Source organism: Lissotriton helveticus, chromosome 9 (genome assembly GCF_964261635.1).
Source record: "Lissotriton helveticus chromosome 9, aLisHel1.1, whole genome shotgun sequence".
NCBI classification, from domain to species: Eukaryota; Metazoa; Chordata; class Amphibia; order Caudata; family Salamandridae; genus Lissotriton; species Lissotriton helveticus.
Window position 1 is genome coordinate 987,778,580 of NC_136070.1, and position 20,258 is coordinate 987,798,837.

Below are 20,258 nucleotides of genomic sequence, written 5' to 3' on the forward strand. Positions count from 1 at the left end.
TTAATTAATTAATTATAATTAATTTACTGCCCAACGATGCGCCTACGAACCCAACAGCCCGCACCTAAAACTTAACTTAAAAACCTAAAATATAAATTAATTGCACAATTTACATATTTATTTATCGTTAAATAATTTTGAATTATTAATAAATTATAATTAATTTACTTCCGACCCTGTACCCCTACAAACCCCACAACCTGCACCTAAAACTAAACTTATGAAATAAATTAACTACACCATTTACATAATTAATTATTAATTGAATAATGAATAATACAAATTAGTTAATCATTAATTCATTATAATTAAACTACTACCCACCCTATACCCCTACAAAACCCACACATCACTATCACACTAGAAGTTACAATAAACAATTAAATTAAATTTAAAAACTGCAACAAATGTACAAACCATATTAAAAACCAATAACAACAATTATACAAACAATTGATAACATATACTATAAAAAATATACTAAAATGCATATACATAATTAAAAAGCCATATTGTTAACAATGATATTTCTGTAAACGATATTAAGAAAATAGATATATTTAACATCAATATTAGCAACATAGATATTTTGGCAAATCATATTAACAACATATGGGCGTCATTTCGATGGCGGTTGTTTAGACCGCAGACAGCCATCGCATCGGGCAGAAGACCATCCGACAAAGCGTCAGCGTTCCCACCCACTCAATTTTTATAAGACCTCCAGCATGGTGGTCAGAAAGAGCTTTATACTACTGCTGCATGGGCTGCGGCCCAGGAACAGGGTCTCCAAACAAGCCGTAATGGTAAAAAGTGCTTTGTGCACAATCATGCACCGTGTGCCAGGCACCATGTAGTACCTGGCACATGGTGCATTGATATATGGGGAGTACATGTGCACCCAAGGCCACTTAGCAGTGGCCCACTGGGGATGAGGGACCTGCTTGGGACTGCAATGAAACCGTAGTCGGAAACAGACGACCTAATCCATGTATTTGTGCCTGCCTATTCAGGCACTGCCTCCAATGTAACGGTAGGATTTTGATTGCCGCACCAACGGGATCTTGGATCGTGTCAGAGGTGGCAGTCTCTCCCCAACCTCTGCGCTTTGACCTCCAGTATTGTAATCCCGCAGTTGGCCTATGGCCTGGATGTCAAGTGGACTGCCACCAACGGCCTGTAGATGGCATTCGCCAACCATTGTAATGAGGCCCAGAGATTTTTGACATTGATATATTTTACCTTAGAAAATCGATATTCTTGTCAACAAGATTCCTGCATCACAATTTATGTGATCACAATAATAAAAACTCATTATTTCAGCATTTCGATATTTTTTACAAGATATTTTGTCCAAATACCCTACATCCATAAGAGAAGGCATATAAGTCTAAGACGACGTGTCATCTAGCATATGGCTATGAACTCTGGCAACCTTAATATCAACAACGACTCAATAAAATGGAAGCAAGGGCCAAGCAAGCTCTATTCTTCTTATAATCTACCACAAAGGTTGACTTTCTAATGCTGCAATCTGATGTTTGATCGTCTTGAGGAATCTTATGTTTTGTTGTTTCTATGCTGTGCCTTTAAACTAAGCCTGCTCCAGCTAGAGTTTTGCTGCTCCCAAATGGTTAAACCTCAACAATCAAAACAGACAAATATAGCAAATATAACCAATACTAAAAAACGTGGCTAATGTGATTTCAATGATCTCTCTTTATTGGGGATTGGATACATGACAAAAAAATAATATCAGAGATAGAACAACACGTACTGATGACAGAAAGTACATTTGACTTGCTGTGATAAAGTAAAGAGCCCTAATATGTGTAAGAACCAAATGTGTTTAAGGTGGTCCAACAACCACTTGATCAAACTGTGAGAGATTGGTTGAAGGAACATGCAGAACAAAGTTTATGTCAGTTTTGAAATTCTTGTCCTGAGACTTTACAGCATATTTTACTACGGAAAAAGTTGTGTTGATGCATCTACAATATTACACAATGTGCATGAATTGTGTTCAGCATAATGACATTTCCAAATTGATTATTTTAGTTGCTTTCAACCTAGCAAATATTTTATAAATTATAAATAGGTTTTAAGATTTGCTGGTACCCAGAGGAAGGTGCAGCCTGAACTTGAATTATAAAAACAATGACCCTGAACAGCAGTTGTTGACAGAGACACACAAAAGTGTGGGATTTGTGAAAGGGGTTAGCCTTTTGATTATGGGTTGTACAAGAAGATAGATATGTTGTGAAGGAGTTGTCTACCATAGAAACAATACATTGGAACTCTTCAAGAAGATACTGAGTACCTGAATGAGACATCAGGATCATGGAAAACACTTCAGTCTTTTCGGTAAATTCTAAATTATGGGAGAGAAAACACCAGGATAATATCCCCCACACTATATTGCCTCTGGTGAAGGGAATTCAGCCAGTGGATTGTCCTATGTATTAAGCATTTGCCGAGCCTCTAAAAGCCCTGGGAAGCCCATTCTCGGAGCTTACATTACTCAAAATGGGGAAGGGGCCACGTGCTCCCCCCCGCCCGAGCCTCTAAAGCCCTGAAGAAACCCATCCCCCGGTGTTGGCTCACTAGCTATGTCCTTGGGAGCCAACCCCCAGGACATAGCTGTTTCCTTAACTGTACTGTTGAAGTCAGGGAAACTAAAACATTGCTCCTGCCCGGAAGGAGCAGCATTAGTAGCTGCTCCCTGTGGGTGGGAGCAATGTCAGCTCCTGCTGTATGCAGGGAGTTGGCTGGAGCCCCACCGCCCACGAACCCATGGCCCTTTAATAGTGGGGCCATGGGGTCCCCAGGGGTGGAAAAGGCTATGGGAGGGGAGCAGTCAGCCCCTCTTCCCTTTAATTTTAGTAGTGGCCCTGGGGTACCTTGGCCTAACAAATCCTGGGGAGGGGGGCCAGGTGAACTCCCTACTCTTTCATTGAAAAAAACCCTCTCCTTTCATTCAAAAAATTAGGCCCTGGGGGTGTGGTCACCAGAGACTAACACTGTTGGGCAAAGGGGGCCACATTGCCCCTTCTTCCCTTTAATTTTATTAGTTGCCCTAGAGATGGGGTTCCATGGCCTAACAAGGCTTGTGGAGTGGTATCACATGAGCCATTCCCCTTTCATAAAAAAAACCCTATACTTAAAAAAATAAAATAAACTATGCCCTGGGGATGGAGTCTGCGGGCCCAAACAAGGCTCGACGAGATGTACCATGTGGCCCCCCTCTTGTTTAAAAAACATATGGCCCTATTGCTAATCCACCGCCAAACACGGCCGCAGGGAAATGTCTTTACATATCATAATAAAATATTACTTCACGTTATGAAAACACCAGGAATTCACTTAAAAAATAATAATTAGAAATCCTCCGAAAAAAACAAAGATTAAAGTAACTTTATAATTAAGTGAATATGTCAGTGACAACATTAACAATTTAAACAAAAAAAACTGAAATTCACCAGTTATAGTTAGCAGATCTCTCTGTAACTTGCTACCCCACCATGCACTGCTTATGACCTCACATATTACAACACTCATAACATGTTCTATGCCATAATTTATGACATCACTGATGACATCCCAAACGTTTGCTTAAAATGTTGAAATCTAACTTTGTATGTAGGTGATTATACATCCATATCTATACACATACACACATACTTGGGTTTGAGCGTGGACTTTCCAGCAAGTTTAAAAGCATCCTGACGTTTTCATTGGCTGAACCTATATATACATACACATACATACACAAACATTCAGCTGAGTATGGGGTGCATATGTGTTTCTGATTTACAACTTGGAAAAAAGTGAAAGTAAATTCTACAAGCAGGATCTTCCCCCATTTGGGGGATATTAGAAGTTGCTTGCACAGTCAGTACTGTCTAGGCAGACCTGAGTAAGCATGAGTAAGCAAAATTTCTGCCCAGGCCGTGATAGATGATAGTGCTAAAATAACAATTTGTTAAAATTAATTAATTAAATCCACATTTGTAAAGCGCACAATCACCCGTAAGGGTCTCTAGGCGCTGGGCGCCCTTGGGAAGATTAAGCAAGCTATTGCCCAGAGTCACATGGTGCTGGGCTAATCTGCCGCCGGTGATCGAACCGTGATCCCCAGATTCCGGAGTCAGTTGCCCTGGCCGCGGCGCCACCCCTCTTCCAACCATGTCTAAATGGCCACGTAAATTGCACTAAAGTCACAGTGAATGAAGTCTACATTAAGAGGAAGTGTAGTAGGAGAATCACAGCAGCACAGCTATTGCAACAAAGAGTCACTTTGTGCATTGTCCTTGAAGATGCACCACAGTTGTGGAAGGAGAGACATTTTCACATTGGTAGTGATGAAGAATGGAGAGATGTGTGAGAAAGCTGATAAAAAAGGTGCACAAGTTGACATACGTCTCGAAAGCAAACATGTTAATAAGAAAATTGTGGGTACAAGAATCCTTGAACACAAACGTGACTACCACTGTTGAATCGTAGACTATGCCTGAAAGAGCATTATTATCAGATGATGGCAGCTTTTTCTTGCCTTTTTATCTACACCAAGCAAATTTGTCCCAACAGATGATTAATTTGTGCATACCAAACCTCTTTCAACTTGGGTTCCCGCTTAACTGTTGCCTAGCAAAGTGTCTTATGCTTTCGGTTTCTACGCCAACCCCTTTCTTCTCAAAACTGCTCAATATTTTGCTTGAACTGGTATCAGTCCCCTATTGCTGGAAGCCAGTGTGGTACTTCCGATGTAAAAAAAAAACCAATGGTGATCCCAAGGATTTTACAATGTATTAAGACAATTTCTCTAGTTACAAGACCAGATACATTTATTCAAGCCTATGTAAACGGGAATACCTCCTCACATCTTGTAACCATACAATTCTTTGTTCAACAGCAATCCGGAGTTAGGCAAGATTACAGTACCAAAATAGTCCTTATAGTAATCCTAGGTATTCTGGCCATGTGTCTTGGCAATGCTTCTGTCTTAATATTACTGGTTTTTGGCAGTATTTGACACTTTCATTCAATATTCTACAGTCCCACAAGAAAATGCCCAGAGTAAGGGTCTGTGCCTAACACAGTCGTAAGTTTGTCATGTGTGATTACTCTGAAGCAGTTACTTTACCTCTTTTTCAATCCAGTCTTTCAAGAAACATCCCTAGTGTCCCTTAGGGCACAGCTCTCAGCCCAAAACACTTTAATCTGTGTGTTGTTCCATTGGCTAGATTGCTCTTTTTGCTTTGCCTTCTCTTAAACTGAAGATGCCCATCTGTTATCAAGACTAGATTGCAATCATACAACAATGAAGTTGGATTTCCAGTGTTCCATGTAATACATTGTCCAACTAATGAAGATCAATGTTCTTAGATTAAATACTTCAAAAACTGTCATTCTAAGCACTTGTAATCTCAGGAGGTGGAATTCTATGTAGTGGCAGCCGAACTGCCTTCACTTCCTCCACTAATCTCATCTCCTGGAAAACTTGGTGTCATATTTGATGCAAGCCTATCTTTTCGAGAGCATATCTCAAAAACATAGTCCACAAATTTCCTTTTGCTGAGGACTGTTAGAACGATCATCCCTTTTATCCCAGGGGACTTTGGACTTCTAAAGAACAGTTGTTACCCCTACAGACTATTCAAAATACTGCAGCCTGATTTTTAATTGGACTGGCATTTTTTTGTTTTATATCAAAGCACCTGCTTGCCCTTTTTTGGATTAATATTAAGAATAGATGTCTCTTCAAAAATGTGTTTGTCACCTAGACAAAATGGGATGGGTCTGAGATACATCCAGCAATGATTTACACTACATCAGCCCACTCATTCCTTGTGATCCAGTAGAGCCACTCTTGTCTGGGTCTCAGTATCGCGCGGTACAAGAATTGGATGGCGTTCCTTCAGGTATCTCTCCATGAAGACATGGATTTGAATACCTCTCTATCTTTGTCACCCCCTATTCCGGAAGATTAAAACCCTATCGGTTTACACAATAATTAAAAGTGATTGGGCTTTGGTCTGCTTACAGATGCCCATACAGTCTAAGTGCCAGGACACACTTTGCTGGTAATCACTGCACTTTATGCATTTTCATTCAATAAATCAATCAATCAAAAAAGTGATTCCAAAAGAGAGATGCATTTGGATGTTGTAAGAGGATGGATTGGGGATGCGTGAGCTGTAAAAAGAGAATCAGCTGCATATATGTGGTAGGAAATAGGAGGTGTGATGAGGACAAGAGCAGAGGTTTACAAGGAGATAAATGCAAACTGCAGCTGTAGAGTATTTTTCATGAATATGTGACTGCGTCTGAGGGCGAGACACTGATGTGTATAACATTTGTAGACAGAGGCCTCACCAAGGAGCTTGTTTTCATAATGGAGAATATGCTGCTGAGGATTCCTGAGCAAATGAGAAGCTCCTTTTGCTGGCGCAGATGGAGGTGAATGTGATGAAGCACCACAGGGAGCAGGATCCGTCGTGATTCTAGGGAAGAAAAACAAGTTGTTATCAAACTATAAAACTAAATAATTCAAGTGCCAGAGCCACAATCGAGAAAGACGCCCACTGACATATTATCACTGGCACACATTTGAGAAAAATATATTTTCATTACACAAGCAAGCACAGCCACTCTTCGTTTTTATAACCTGTTCAAGGGGCTATCTGTTTTAAGCAGCTGTTTAGAAAAAGGCCAAATTCTTCTGGCTAAGTAGAACAATGTGTAGCCAGCTTTACTTGGCAGCAGGTCCCAACCGCCTTCTCTCTATTTTCTGTACAAGGCCATTCCAGAATCACACAAATGTTCTGGATGGCATTGTTAAACCACTTTCAGTTGTAAGTCAACTCTAGAATATTGACAACCAACATAACTCAAGGCAACCATACATTGGGTTGTATATATTTACTATTCTTTAGGCCACATCTACTTATCTTCATGATATGTTGGTAATCAATATTGTTGAATAGAAACAAGTACAAGTTGATGTTTAGACTTCGATATTATGGCATAACACCTACCCTTCTAAATCAAGACCAGGATATTTGACTTTGCTGATTGAACAATGAGACAGACAGTAGTGTGGTGGGACATCTTGTAGGTTTTCAGTAGACAGGCAGGCTCCATCCTGAGTGGTGGTTACTTCTGAATGTAGTTTTCAGGTGTTGCGATTGGGTTCCACCCATTTAGTATGCCCAGATTTTTTGCCTTTTGGATCACCCGGTTTTAGACTTTTTACTACGGGTGAGCCTCACTACATGTTTCTCACCCTGGTTAATCACATGACAAATGGAATGCACATTTTTACCACCAATGTCTACTTTTTAAGGCAACGCCGTTGAGACATAGCAAGGGTAAGGGGCACTTGGATTGTTACACGTGAACATGTTTACACTGGTGTGCACATGTGTGAGGGAGACTACTATTGTGCGCAACCCGGTAACCATGCACAGGTAGCCTGGCAGAGTGGAGACTCTGCAGGATTAGATATTTACCGATGGTAGGCCTTATAATGCTAGTGAGCGCTAATAGGGAAAGTCAGTGTGATTTACTGTATTGTCTGTGGTGAACCTTTAATATACACATAGAGAGAACCGCCTTAGAATGCAGTTTCGCTCAGTGGTGGCTGCCATGTACCAAGGGTGATGCGGCCGGTGGAAAAAATATACATTAAAAAAAACACACTCCCCTTGATACATGACACAACGTCCTCCTCCACCAGTCTTCTCTCTTCCAGGCAGATTCAAACGCTGGATCAAGCCAACACACCTAACCAATCCTTGCACTGCTCTTACTGGCATGAGAGCAGTGCCAAGATTGGAGGGAGCGGCCTCACTCAGCACTGGAGGCCTGTGCTTTCTCTTAGAGAAGTCTAAATGCGCATGTCTGGTTGGCGGTCACAAGACAAGCGGCCAGACGAACATGCACATTTTAAACTTCAGCAGCCAGCTCCCTGCTGCAACTCAGCAGCACTGACCCGCCACGTCTGGACACTCAGTTCAGGACAGGTTGGTGACTGAAAAATAAAATGATAATAAATAAACTTTAATACCATTTATTTTAAATTTTCAGGTCTGGCCTGGGGCTTTTCTTTGTGGGGCGACGCTCCTCCACTCAAACGGAGGAGCTGCACCTGATTTCGCTTCCCTTTGGTGTACAGAGACCAATGATGTATTGAATTGGAGTGTAACCTGTGCGAGAAAATCAATTCTTCAAGTTCCATAATGATATCTGTACAACTTATGGGTCATCCAGAATTGTCATGTTTCTCTGGCTCAGGCCAGGATCAGAGCCCAGGCTTTTTGTCACCCTACTGTACCAGGTTAATTCAAATTCTCTCCAGCAGCAGGAACAAAGGCCTCCCAACACAAGGGGAGTACTTAACAGTGCTTCACTCAGCTCCTGAGGAGGAAAGGGGTGAGGCGAAATTATCTGCATCAATTAATCAGCTATCACACTGTACCAGGGATAGGCTTTTCCAAGCCTACTAAACTAAGGAGGGAGTTCTGACTGGAGCCAAAGCAGGAGGGGGCTCTCCTTTAAAAATCTAGTGAGAAAGGCCTTGGCAGTGATATCAGTGAGGGGAAGAGCTGAGGCCTCCAGAGAAGATGTGACTAATACCTCCTGCATGACACTATTTTGAAGTGTCCCACAAGCTATACAGGAGGCTTGGGACAGGAGTGGGGTAGTGAGATTGCACCCTGAGATTGGTATGTGGTGCCTGGCTTCTGGAACCTTCTACTCCTCTTTAAAAGCTTTTGTACAAGGGGCAAACTCTCTCTTGCCTGGTGATCTTTTAGCGCTTCACTCCTGGACCCTGGGGCCGCCATTGATAACTGGAAGGAAGAACCCCCTGATGCCCAGAAAGGACTAAGGACTCTGCCCAATTGACCCAAAGACCAGTGGGTCTTCTCAAGGATGAGTGAGGCTGTCCCACTTGCACTACCGGAGGAACAGCTAGAGGAAAAGCTCTGGTCTTCTGTGCCCAGAAACCAAGACCAGGAGGAAGGCTGATGCAGGGAGGCAGGAGAACAATGTCTGTGACGGCTGCACCACTATGGAGATGAGGACGTCTGCTGCAACTGCCCCTGGTTTCCTTAGCACTATTCTCCCTATGTGGGATGGGTATGCCCAGACGTGGGCTCCTTGCTCACTGCGCCACTGGATTCAAGCTAGCCTGGCTGAAGAAAGGTGACACACCCGGAAACCGGTCCCAGGATGCTTGTTTCTGGTCCAGGGAGGACCTGGCTTGGCAGTTCAGTCTGGACTATTCCCATGAGGCACAGGGTCAAGACTAATTTGCATATGGCTGTGTCTAAACTGGGGTGGCATGGTGGGCAAAAGAATGATGGATTTAACCCAGATCTCTTGACTGGGGTTGAATGTATGATTCATTCAGCATTCCGTCCTTCATTTGTTTGCGTAGCACTATTCGCCCTATGTGGGATGGGTATGCCCAGACGTGGGTCCCTTGCTCACTGTGCTACTGGATTCAAGCTAGCCTGGCTGAAGAAGGGTGACATACCCAGAAACCGGTCCCAGGATGCTTGTTTCTGGTCCCGGGAGGACCTGACTTGGCAGTTCGGTCTGGACTGTTACCATGAGGCACAGGGTCAAGACGGATTTGCATATGGCTGGGTCTAAACCGGGGTGGCATGGTGAGCAAAAGAACAATGGATTTAACTCAGATCTCTTGACTGGGGGCGAATGTATGATTCATTCAGCATTCTGTCCATCATTTGTTTGCGTAGCATTATTCACCCTATGTGGGATGGGAATGCAAAGACGTGGGTCCCTTGCTCACTGTGCCACTGGATTCAAGCTAGCCTGGCTGAAGAAGGGTGACATACCATAAAACCAGTCCCAAGATGCTTGTTTCTGGGCCAGGGAGGACCTGGTTTGGCAGTTCGGTCTGGACGGTTCCCATAAGGCACAGGGTCGAGACTGATTTGCATATGGCTGGGTGTAAACTGGAGTGGCCTGGTGAACAAAAGAACAATGGATTTAACCCAGATCTCTTGACTGGGGGAGAATGTATGATTCATTCAGCATTCCGTCCACCAATTGTTTGCGTAGCACTATTGGCCCTATGTGGGATGGGTATGCCCAGACGTGGGTCCCTTGCTCAGTGTGCCACTAGATTCAAGCTAACCTGGCTGAAGTAGGGTGACAAACCCTGAAACCGGTCCCAGGATGCTTGTTTCTGGTCCAGGGAGGACCTGGCTTGGCAGTTCGGTCTGGACTGTTCCCGTGAGGCACGGGGTCAATACTGATTTGCATATGGCTGGGTCTAAACTGGGGTGGCATGGTGAGCAAGGTGAGCAAAAGAACGATGGATTTAACTCAGATCTCTTGACTGGGGTGATAAATGATTCATTCAGCATTCCGTCCATCATTTGTTTGCATAGCACTATTCTCCCTATGTGGGATGGGTATGCCCAGACGTGGGTCCCTTGCTCACTGTGCCACTGGATTCATGCTAGCCTGGCTGAAGAAGGGTGACATACCCTAAAACCAGTCCCAAGATGCTTGTTTCTGGTCCCGGGAGGACCTGGTTTGGCAGTTCGGTCTGGACGGTTCCCATAAGGCACAGGGTCAAGACTGATTTGCATATGGCTGGGTCTAAACTGGGGTGGCATGGTGAGCAAAAAAACAATGGATTTAACACAGATCTCTTGACTGGGGGTGAATGTATGATTCATTCAGCATTCTGTGCATCATTTGCTTGCGTAGCACCTGTTTTCTAGAGCTCGCCACCAGGGGGATAATGAACCCAATATTGTCAAAATAGGCCCAATTTGTCTCGACTCATGGCATTGTAATGTTTGGTGACCTTTGAACTGTTCGCCAGCGGAGCGCATATGGCTCCGCTGCCGTTTCTAAATTTACCCAAAGATGGAGCGGGGGTTAGTGCAGGAGTTAATTATTTATTTTGTCGAGGGAGGGGATGTGCGTGGGGCCCCCTCCTCATTTACACTTTTGCTCCCTGGGGCTGAAGCAAAATGGATATGGGGACTCAGCACCCCTACCCTGGAACTCTGAGCACCGATGGGGCGAGAGCGGCTCACTCCATCCCCTATGCCCGTGACTGGGAAGGGGGGCGTACTACCACCAAGCAGCTTGCCTCCCATCTGCATGGCTCATTGGCGGGAGAAGGCAAATGAGAAAATGCTGGCTCCTGCGCTGGCCGAAAGTGAAGGCCGAGTGGCAGTGGTAGGGGGTCGCAGTGGCCTTGGGACACCCCCGCAGCACCCACCACTTCACTCACCTAGGGGTTGAGACCGGGCACCTTCCTCAGCAAAAGAATACCACAGAGAGAGGCCGTCTGCAAACATTCTGGCTCTCTAATGTTTTCAAACCATTCCTTAGGCTGGAGCTCCTGCTCTAGAGCCGGGACACCATCGCTCTCTAGCGGTTGACTTTATGATTGCATTTATTGTGGCCTAACGCTATTGTAAGAAAGTACATGTATTGAAGCGCCCTCTAGCAGATAAGTCTATAAGTGAAGTGTAATGTAATGAACTTGTGAAGCGCTTTTGGCACTGCTTTCATTATGGCATTTTTATGGTTGAAAAGTTTATAAAAATACACAGACCATGCTTTGCTCATTTTAAGCGCTTTATTGATTTAATAATGTTCACAATGATTGTTGATTAAAGTGAATATGATATATTTACATTAATAAGAACATTAACACATCATTATTTCTGATGATTGCATTTAAGTACAAATTATGCTTTTAAATTTTGGTTTGCTACTCTTGACCCTTGACCAACCCAATAGACTTACTTGATATGTTTACATTACCCCTTTAAGGAGTCAAATGTGATTATGTGAAGCTATCTATAGTATTTGCCATTTGCAATGTACATATTTGTAAATTACTGCGTGGTATTTAGTAATGTGTGAGTAATTAATGTACTTCTCCTTTTTCTAAAAAAAAAAGTGCTTACTGGACAATCATTTATTGAGTTTTTCTTGAATGGTGATTTCTAGCCCACACCACCTCCCCTGAATAGGCCCTGGACTGCTCTGCTTTACTATCCTGAGAGAGTCAAGTGCTACAATGTGGTGCTTACTTTCTGGTAAGGACAATAGTGGACCTATTACTTGTGCAGGACACACAACTAATAATCCAATTTCCTACATCACGGTTATGCTTTCTATCTAAAAAGTAAAAAAGGGGTACATTTGGAATAAATAACTTGAAATCAAAATCACAGTTTCAGTGGATATATGGATAATGGATAACCAAAGTATTCTGTTGACAAAAAGACAGGACACTGTGCTCAAGATGATGGCCATCAGCCTTCACATTGATGGCTGGGGCTGGCAAGAAGAAGAAAAATGTGTGCTAGAAATGGCCTTCCAAACTTGACTCAAACTGGAGCAGGTGTTCGAAAACATTTACAATGGAGGTAGCGAGTGCAAGCAGTCACTGGTTTCTCAAGGAGGTAGTGTGGTGCTCACAAGCAGAGAATTCAGCAATCAACCAACAGACACAATTGTAATGTCCATCCCAGTGCTTTCTTTTTTTAAGAAAGAAAGTTATTTTTAAATACACAGCAGTATTATTAACTACACTATATAATCTAGTACACAGGGCAGTGATCCTGGTTACAATTGTCTCTTTTAATGGTACTACACCCATTTATTCCCATAGTTCTAATCTTTCCCAGGAGACCGTTGATATGTTTGTCCCTGCATTACTTAGGGCAGAAGCATGAATCAGATGCCGTTTCTGCTGCCCCACAATTCAGCTGTGCACTCAATCCACATGTTTCAAAAGTTCTTACCCCTGGTTGTGTAATAGGTAAAGAGTTAGGAGCTGATTACGACATTCGTGGTGTGGGAGCAGATTTTTCGAAATCTTCAAAATACTATCAACCTTCCTTTCCATGACTCATCATTGTCTGCATCTATTCTGTTCAACTCTGTTAACACAAGTAGTTTAGTTGACACACAAAACTGTGGGACATATGAACAAGGGCTTTATCTCCGCTTTTTTGGCTTTAAAAGCTAAAGAAGCGGAGATAAAAATATTGCCCTATCAACAACAGGCTGCTAACATGCAAAATCGCATGCTAGCACCCTTTTTCACTACGCTTCCCTTTGCATCTCTAAATGAGATGCAAAGTGGGCATTCCAGAGCAAAATAATAGGAGCAATGTCGCTAAGCGACCTTTCTCCTATTATCAAGCTTCATGCTAACCCTGTTAGAGACAAAAAAATAAGCTAACCACGATTAATGCTGCTTTTTTACGTCTGCTAATTTTCAGACTTAGCCATGTAATCCAATGGGAGGTGGATTACATGGCTAAATCCACCATGGGCTATCAACAAGGATATCCCTATCCTTGTAGTTTTATTGCTACATTACCAGTGATAACCTCACAGAATGCCGCTATTGCTGGATTTTTTATCGCCTAGGCGGTTAGCGTTGTTAATAACGCGATAACCAGGCGATATCCATCGATAACGGGCATTTCAAAAAATTAACACTAAGCGCCCTTAGCGTTAATTTTCCCTGTTCCTTGTTAATATGCCCCTGTGTTCTGTGTGTGCAAACATTCCATCCTTACCTGGGAAGGAGAAAAGGCGGCTGTCCACGGTGCGGGCGATGGACTGCAGCTTCACCACATCCATGGACTGCCCAATATGCACTGTGCTTGGCATGCTCCCCAGAGTTCCGCGTACAAACTCTGCCACCTCCTGCACAGTAAACATCTGCAGCAACTCATCAAAGATCGCAGGAAATGAATTCAATAAAGCTGCCTGTCAAAGACAAAAAGCAGTTCTCAGGGAAGAAAACTGGTAAATTTGGCAGTATCGCCAATCTTAAACACTGATGTAGTAAATGCAGACTTCTCATACACACATTGTCTCATGTTGAGTCACAGAATCCCACACAAATACACACATGCAGATAAACACATTTGGAAGACTTGCACGTGCAAACACACATTCACACAGTCTTGCACCATATTGTTTCTCGTACAGATTTCAGAAAGATATAATTGCCATGTCATTCATACTTTTGGTTTCATTCATAGCTTTATGGCCTTATTCAAATACTTTAGAATTGGGCCTTGTATGTGGTCTCCTGAAAACACACATTCCAACATGTATAATTCGTCAATAGCAGGAAAGAGATACACACATGGATAGTCTTACGTAGGTAGAGTTTAAAATACTCATTGTACTACAAATACAGATCGATACACAGCCTCATGCAGGTATAACAATACCGGGGTTGACGTTAAGAATCAACATTGCTCAGTGACAATGTCTGATTGACAGAGGATCTCTTCGGTTATTTCCGAGTGATCACTGATTGGTTCAGGTTAAGTCAGGTGGTGAGATGAAATATCTGGAATAGCAGCCCATTGACCTTCAACAGCAGCAAATGGGGTATGCCTGATGCTCCGTAACCCTGCAATGCCCTACTCCCCGCCAAAACAAAACTGGGCTTGAGGTCACAATTTCCAAGGATCCATTCATTTTCATAACAGCTACTTTTCACTCCTTTAATCTGCCTTAAATCCTACATCAGGCTGTTTACTTCAGACACTCCCTAGTATCTTCCTTTCTATTTTTGCTACCCTGAACTTCTCTCTACTCAAGGACCCTATATATTCCCTAGACCTCAGATTCCACTAGTGCTGTTTTAGGGTCTATAGTACTTATGTCCTCATCCAATGAAAGTATAACTGACAGATGATCCTCATCCATCCATCTCCCTCTGGAAGTGGGACCTATGCCTCATGAGCTTGCTCTTGATACCCCATTGTCTGATAATTTCTATGCCCAGAGAGGTTTAAATCCTCTAACCATGGGTTGATAGCACTGATACTGCCTTACAGCTTTAAGATTTATACCCCAGCCTCCCCACCCTGCTCTATTTGCATCTTTTATGTGACTTAAGTGACAATGTAGATTCCAGGCCTGCATTCCTGCTATCATCTCACACATTGTCTGAGCGGTAATGCATGAGTATTTGTATTGCTTCAGACCTCCACTTACACACTGCTGTTGCCCTTCTAACACAATAAGGACCTGTATCCTCCCTTACTTATGGATTCATACCCATCTATTTCAACATCAATGTGTTGTGACTGGCTGATGACATCAAACACGTAGGATAATAGGATCCACACTTTGCTGCAGGTACCTTCAAATGTATTCACTTAGCAAGAGCAACTTCACACTCTATAGTGAGTTTACTACTGAAAGCTGTGGAAAGAAGGGAGGAAGGAGGGCATTCCCAGATAAAATGTTAGTGATGAGGGAACATATGGGGGGTTGAATGCTAGCTAAACTATGTGGGAGGTGATTTTTTCCAGATGGTCTCGGGAAATGGGCAGATGATTGTGAGAAGATAGGAAGACTTCTTGAACTGGTGCAGTTGAGCCCATCCACCAGATTCTTAAAATTCTGATGCAGCATTGGTTGCCCTTTGTTTAAAATAGTGTGTGGTAGTGTCTCCTGGTGATATAGCATGTTGGTGTCTCTCCAATGCACATTTTACGCGTGTCTAGATGTTGCAGTATTTCAAAGTGGCATATCTTTCATGAGTATCTCTGACAAACCTGGGTCTCCTTGTGCCATTTGGAGTTGTTTTCTTCTATACCACCTTCAGAGATTATCTTCAACTCCTAGCTATTATTGTCTTTCTTCTACATCATCTGCCCTATCCTGCTGAGTCTATATATATCTTGTAGTGTCAGACTTTAACACGTACAACTATATTTTCCATGTGGCACCTCATTAATTTTTCATCACTACATCGCTTCCTCCTCATGGTACAATGCATTTTGTCAAGTGGGGCATTCCCAAGCAGGAGCACCTGCCGTTGGAATTGTCCTGCTGCATAAACTTCATGCATTATTTTGTTTTAATACCACCAGCTTCTTCATAGATCCCAGAAGCTCTGGTGTATACCTGTCTAGAGCTAGTCCTCGGTGTATAACTGGACAGCAACTCCCATTGGTGTGGTTAGATCAGGCCATGTCACTTTCTTCCTGCAAATATTTCTGCTTATGTGCATCTGTACAGCATCCACATTCTTGAAGCACTAGAAAATCATGTGCAGGCTTTACTACATAACACCCTATTGGTGTGAGTCTGAAACCTCTTTTAGACTTGCATCATCACTATTGCTATTGTTGTCAAACATTAGCTCCTATTGTAGTACCTACGCAGCCGCTTAGCTAAGCGAATAGTCTTGTGCCTTTTTGTAAAACGTCAACTGCTTTTTGCATAACCATGTTTCTTTGTTTCTACTTCAGGAGTGCACATTTGCCATCTTGCCTCAAAAGCACACAGACTAGGGTCTCCATGGGGAGGCATAGCTATTGTTGCTTTATTCTAGCAGCAGTTCTTTTGGTGTCTCCCTCTGTCCAGTACCTCTGTTGTTCACTCTGGACTACAGCTCTTCTGCTAATGAATACCTGTAGTTTAGTAAGCCAAGAATTTCTATAAGTTTGCACAAGCACATGCAATGCAATACTTTGTGGCGCAAACATTAGGATTAATCCACTTTAATGCACAAATCCTTAGATTCAAGGCAAAGCCAGATTTACTTAAATAGAATGTCCTGGCTTTATGTGACATTCTAGCATCAAACAAAACGAAATAAAATTAAGGAACAAGCAGAATATCGCATGATATTCCTATTTATTACATGTGTAATTTCAACATGATTATTCATTTTACTCATCCTTGGGAGATTATTTTCAAGTCAAAACTTTGTACTGGAGGGTGGGCCTGTCTTACACAGGGCACTTCTGGGCCCCTTTTGCTCTTTAGCACAACACTACACTTCTTGCTGAAGCACATTTTTCACTCAGGATGTGTATTGTTATATTATGTTTTGTTTGTTTGTGAAGTGTATTATCACCCACAAGTGTATCCTGATACTGAGCGGTATGTGTGACTAGCACTGCCTAAGATAGGCTGGATAATTGAAAAGTCAGGTCTTGCATGCCTTGCGGAATTCAGAAGAGAGGAGAAGGCCCTGATGTGGAATGGGAAGTCGTTCTATGCTTCAGTAGCAATCTAAGCAAATGGCTGTCATTCTGATCTGGTTCTGTGTATGCATGGGATGTGTCTGTGTAGGATTCCTATAGAGCGGAGGTGTCTGGTGGAAAGAGATGCGACTGTTCAGGTGGGTGGGGCCTGAGTTGGGAGGTGCCTTGAATGCGTGTGTGAGGAGTATGAATTGAGTGTGTCTGTGTATCAAGAGCTCGTATAATTCACTGAGGTATGGAGTGAGTTCTGTGTGTGGGAGTTTGAGGATGAGTCTGGCTGTCAAGTTCTGGATGGTTTGTATTCTTCTAGTGAGTTTCTTGGTGACCCTGGCATAGAGGGGTTCCCCATGACCAACTTGCTGGTGACTAGAGTGTGAGTGACAGTTTTTCTAGTGCTGCTTGGGGGAGCCATTTGAAGATCTTCAGCATCTTCAGGATTTGGGAGCAGAATGCAGTGATGGTGTTGACTTGTCCGGTCATGTCCAGTTTGCTGTCAATGATTATTCTGAGATTCCTTGCTTGGGTTCCGGTTGAGATTCCAAGTTTGGCCGCCAACCAGTTGGAGTTCCATAGTGAGGTTTTCTTACCAAAGATCACCACTTCTGAATTGTCGGTGATAAGGTTAAAACAGTTAGCTTTCATCCAGTTAGCAACTTCAGTCACACAGGCAGTAAACTTGTTTATTGTGTTGGGGTATTGTCCAAGAGGGAGAATCTGAGTTGCGTGTCTTCTGTGTAGGAGATTATGTTGATGTCATGTGTGAGACTGACGTTGGCCTGAAGCATCATTTATGCATTGAAGAGTGTGAGGCTGAATAATGAGCATTGAGGAACTCTGCGGATGAGTTTATGGGCTTCTGTGGAGCAAGGCGTCAGGCTCACAACTTGTGTTAAGAAGGAGCAGACCTCATGGAGAGCAAGTCCTTGTAAGCCAATCTTGTGCAGGCGCCTGATGAGGAAGGGTGTGAGAACATGTCAAATGTTGCAGTGAAGTCCAGTAGAATGAGGGCTGCTGTGTCCCCTCTGTCAAGGATCATGTGGATGTTGCCTGTGGTGGTGATCACTGCTGTTTTTGCACTGATGTTGGGCCTCAATCCAGACTGCATGGTGCCTACGAACTGGTGGTTGCTGAGGTGGTTGGAGAGATATTGGTTGATTAGTTTCTTTAAGACCTTTGCTGGGTATGGTAGGAGGGAGATGGGTTTGTAGTTGAAATAAGTGGCTGGGTGAGCCGATGATTTCTGGAACAGGAGCATGAAGGTGGCATCTTTACAGGTGTCTAGGAATGTGGCTGAGTCGATGGAGGCCTCGAGGATGGGAGTCAGTGCTTCACTGACTGGTAGGAGTTATTTGGTAAAGGCGTGGTGGAGTCAAGCTTCAGCTGGAGCCTCCAAGCCGATGTTCATCATGGTAGTAGCGATTCCACAGTAGTGATGGCAGTCCACGAGGTCAGGGTTTGCTCATTTGCCTTGATGGGAAATTGAGTTGCAAAGGTGTTGGGGTTCAGTGAAGGGTCAAAGTTGCTGTATATGGAGGTGATCTTTTTACAGAAGAATTCCAAGAGCTTGTTGCAATTTTCTGGTGATGGGGTTATGTTGTTTTGCTGGAGGCATGGTGAAATCTTTGGAAATGATGAAGATTTCCTTGAGTGCTGTTCGTGCTGGTGTCAATGAGATCTGGAAGAGCCCTGCACTTTGTGTTCTGTATGTGCTGGTTGTAGCGTCTTAGAGCTAATTTGAAGATGTCTTTATCTGCGGGGTTTCGGCTAGTTTTCCATTTTGAGCTCCAGTTGTTTGCAGTGGGGTTTTGTCAGCTTGAGTTCCTCTGGGTACCGGTTGGCCTGTGGTTGGCCAAACTGTAGGTTTGAACTGGAGGGGAGCCAGGATGTTGGCACATGTAATCATCCAGCTGCTGAGGTTTTTGATGCCTTCATCAAGTCATTAGTGTGCTCAGACCAAAGCTAGGACCGGCCAGAATCCCACTCCTCTTTTGAAATTCTTTTTCAGCTGCAGCGGCCAATTCTGGTGATGTTAGGTCTGGGATGGTGAAGGATTAGTATGCTGAAACGGATGAGAGTGTTGTCTGTCCTGGTCATAGTTGTTGGCTTGATGACACAGTGGTTTAGCCAAGGGAGAAGTTGGTTGTGATGCATATCTTAAACATGAAGTGTTTCATGTAGCTGATAATGTAGATGGTTCACCTGATGGTATCTTTGCATATGATGTCAATCCCACCTCCAGGTTTGAGCTGGCAGTTATGCCTAACAATCTTGTAGCCAGCAGGGATGGCATTAGCAATGTGTGATGCTGAGAGTGAGTTTAGCTATATTTCAGTGAGAAAGAGCAGGTCTAGAGCATAGTCGTGTAGTTTATCCATATCTCATTGGCTTGTTTGGGCAGCATGCATTTAAGTTTGGCATGTTGTTTGGTCTGTGTCAGTATGTGGTGGTAACTGGTTTATTTGCATGTGAGTGAGAGGGGTGCTGGGTGCTGTCAAAGTGGGAGTGATGGGTGTAGGGATTGGGAGAGTGCCTGAGAACATGCATGTGTACGTAACGTTCCTTCCGTGTTGTATGGGGAGGTGTTGCAACAGTGCATGGCGGCCGGGGTTAAGAGCATGAAGGAGTGCAGTAGGGTATCGGTGGGTAAGAGGAGAACCAGGTTTCCTGACAATGGGCGCGGGCCAGATGCAGACGGGCACAGAGGGGTTTGCCTTTGGAGAGCATTCAGCATGCCAGCGCTGCATATGCGCTGCAACCACCATTAAAGCCCCAACTTGCTGCCGACCAGGAAAGAACCCAACCACCTCAGATGCATCCTTCTCAACATCCGCTCTGCCCGCAAACATGCTGTTGAACTCTGGGACCTACTCAACCTCCCCAGACGTCGCCTTCCTGACGGAGACCTGGCTGAACCCCGCCTTGGCACCCGACATAGCCATAGCCGTCCCCGATGCTACAAGATCACCCACAGGGACCACACCAACGGAGCAGGGGGAGGAATCGCCATCGTCCACAGGAACACTCTCAGAGTCTCGACCAACACCGATGACACACTCAGCACTGCCAAACACCTGCACTTCCAGATCCACACTGACCCCAACACCACCCTCAGAGGAACCCTCATCTACAGACCCCCGGACCCCGACCACAGTGCAGCGACTCCATCGCCAACTTCGTCAGCACACATGTCCTCGCCTCCACAGACTATATCCT

The 20,258-nt window shown here is 43.7% G+C and overlaps 1 protein-coding gene across 1 annotated transcript in view; it reads right to left on the minus strand.

The window, feature by feature from the left end:
* Positions 1-20,258, minus strand: part of DOCK3 (dedicator of cytokinesis 3) — a 1,382,531-nt gene that overhangs the window by 262,702 nt on the left and 1,099,571 nt on the right. Inside the window, exons 24-25 of the mRNA XM_078661294.1 lie at positions 13,599-13,791; positions 6,376-6,503 (exon numbers count right to left, since the gene is read on the minus strand). Coding sequence (XP_078517420.1) covers positions 6,376-6,503; positions 13,599-13,791 — 321 coding nt within the window. The remainder of the gene's footprint in view (positions 1-6,375; positions 6,504-13,598; positions 13,792-20,258) is intronic.